Source organism: Trichosurus vulpecula, chromosome 5 (assembly GCF_011100635.1).
Source record: "Trichosurus vulpecula isolate mTriVul1 chromosome 5, mTriVul1.pri, whole genome shotgun sequence".
Classification (NCBI taxonomy): domain Eukaryota; kingdom Metazoa; phylum Chordata; class Mammalia; order Diprotodontia; family Phalangeridae; genus Trichosurus; species Trichosurus vulpecula.
In genome coordinates this window covers 195,263,642-195,265,875 of record NC_050577.1, presented here as the reverse complement: position 1 = coordinate 195,265,875, position 2,234 = coordinate 195,263,642, and the positions used below count along the sequence as shown (strand labels likewise).

At 41.4% G+C, this 2,234-nt stretch overlaps 1 protein-coding gene across 1 annotated transcript; it reads right to left on the bottom strand.

The window, feature by feature from the left end:
• Nucleotides 1-421: 421 nt before the first annotated feature.
• On the bottom strand, nucleotides 422-934 carry LOC118849827 (proto-oncogene serine/threonine-protein kinase mos-like; the record flags this gene model as incomplete). The annotated part of the gene is made up of 1 exon (XM_036758850.1): nucleotides 422-934. A coding segment is annotated over one exon (513 nt), but the record flags the coding sequence as incomplete, so codon positions are not given.
• Between the last annotated feature and the right edge of the window lie 1,300 nt (nucleotides 935-2,234).

The following is a 2,234-nucleotide window of genomic DNA, read 5'->3' as shown; positions in this document are numbered from 1 at the left end:
CCATGCAATAACCAATCCTCTGAAGTTAGCATTATCTCCTGATTAAGATAATATGGAGTCCCAGGTGTATTTCAAACTGCTCAGAGATAAATGTATTGTCAGGCTCTTGGGCTGATGGGTACAAAGGTCTCCTGCAATTCAGCAAGAATTGTTTATATGTCGTTGTCCTATATCATAGAGTCACATTTTTCCAACAACACACTCTCAAGTCATCTTGAAACAATATGTGTGAGGTCACAAACTGTATGGAATTTTTTTTTTTAAAGTTCACGTCACTTTATTTTCTAAAAAGTCTCTTGCAATCAAGAAATACATTTAAAAAAAACAAAACCCAAACATTTCGAACTCTCCGCATGGAAGCAAGTGAAGAGAAAGAGAAAACACAGAAATAAGCAGACACATAGAAAAGCTTTTTGTTGACTTAACTTCTAGCATTCAAGTCTGCCAAGTAAGCGTGCAAGGAATTAAGATCACCCAGGAGCAAGTCTGCGCTGGGTCTGACCAACGTGTCAGCGGTCCAGCAGCATCGGATAATGTGTTCCAGTCTTTGGCCAGGTAGTGAGTCAGTGAAGACAGAGCACGTGAATGGTGGACGAAGGTTATAGGCCACCACTGCATACAGTATGTATTGGTGGTCACCGGAATAAGGCACTTCTTTTGTGACCATTTGCCAGAGCGTGATGGCAAAAGAATAGATGTCTGCTTTGCCAGTCACTGTCTCTCCTTTGAGAATCTCTGGTGCCCTATGTGTGTATGTACCGCCCAGGTGGCAATGGTGGGCGCTCAAGCCCAAAAGGTCTTCTATCCTTTGCGAACACCCAAAGTCCCCAATTTTGCAGACCTCTTGCTCCCCGATTAAGATGTTGGCCGGCTTGAGATCCAAGTGGACGATGCCTTGAGAGTGGAGAAAAAGCAGGCCACTGACCACATCGAGGGAATACAGTTACAGTCCCAGATCTACCACTCTTTATCTATAAAAATAAGGGAACTGAACTAGATTTTCCTTAACATTAACATCCCTGAGCCTGGACCTCAGTTTCCTTATCTATAAAATGAGGGTGTTGGACTAAATAGTGTCTGAGGTCCCTTCCTGCCTGAGATGTATGATCCTATGGTCCTGTGATCCCTGGTAGCTTTGATAGGTTGTGATGAATTTCAGACACATTGAGTAAAGAGAGTGGAACAGGCATAAAAGAGTGTATGAAGGTATAAAGACAAGGTTTAGTAATGAGTTAAATATATGAGGAGTCAGGGATAGCACTGAAATTGTGAACCTAAGTGATTAGAAAGATGGTGGAAACAGAAGTTTGAAAGATAATGATTTCTGTTTTAGACATATTGAGTTTGAGGTGCTTATGCATCATTGAGTTTTAATATCCAATGAGCAGTTTGTGATGTAGAATTGTAGCTCAGAAGAGAGGCTAGGAAGGGAGAGAGAGAAAGAGGGAGGGGGGAGGGAGAGCGAGAGAGAGAGATTTGAGTCAGCATAAAAATGATAGTCAAACCCATTTAAGCTGATGAGGTTGCCAAGAGAAGAAAGCGTAAGGAGACAGTACAAAACAAGAAAGATAATGATACAGAAAAGGAGAATGAGAAGGAGTGATCACACAGATACATAGACAACCAAGAGAGAACAATGTCACAAAAACCCGTAGAGAACAGAGACTACCTAGGTAGAGAATATTAAATACTGCTGAGAGATAAAGAAGGATAAGGATTGAGAAAAAGTCATCAGATTTGATTATCAAGAAATGAGGTCAGAAGACAGAACGAAAAGGGTCAATTACATGTTCATGTAAGTAAATAGAAGGTAATTCCAGGAAGGAGTGAATATTAACAACTGGAATTCTTAAGCCACTGGAGCATATGGAGGAGGGGAGTGCCATGGTTAGGCCTGGGCTGGAGGAGTATCAATTTATCCGCTGTGCAGAGGATGAATGGGGTGGGGGGGTCAGGGGGAGACTGATGTCAAGGAAACCTATTAGGAGATTATTACAATAGTCCAGGCAAGAGATGATTAGTGATTAGGGCCTAAACTAAAATGGTGGCTGTGTGAATATAGACATGGAAAATGAAACAAGAGATGTTGTAGAGGTACAATCAACAAGATTTGACAACTGATTCGATATTAGGGATAAGAGAATGAAAAGAATTTAAGGATGTGAATAGGGGTGACTGGACAGATGGCATTGCCCTCTTCATAAATAGGAGGGAAAGCTAACAAGTTCCTCTTG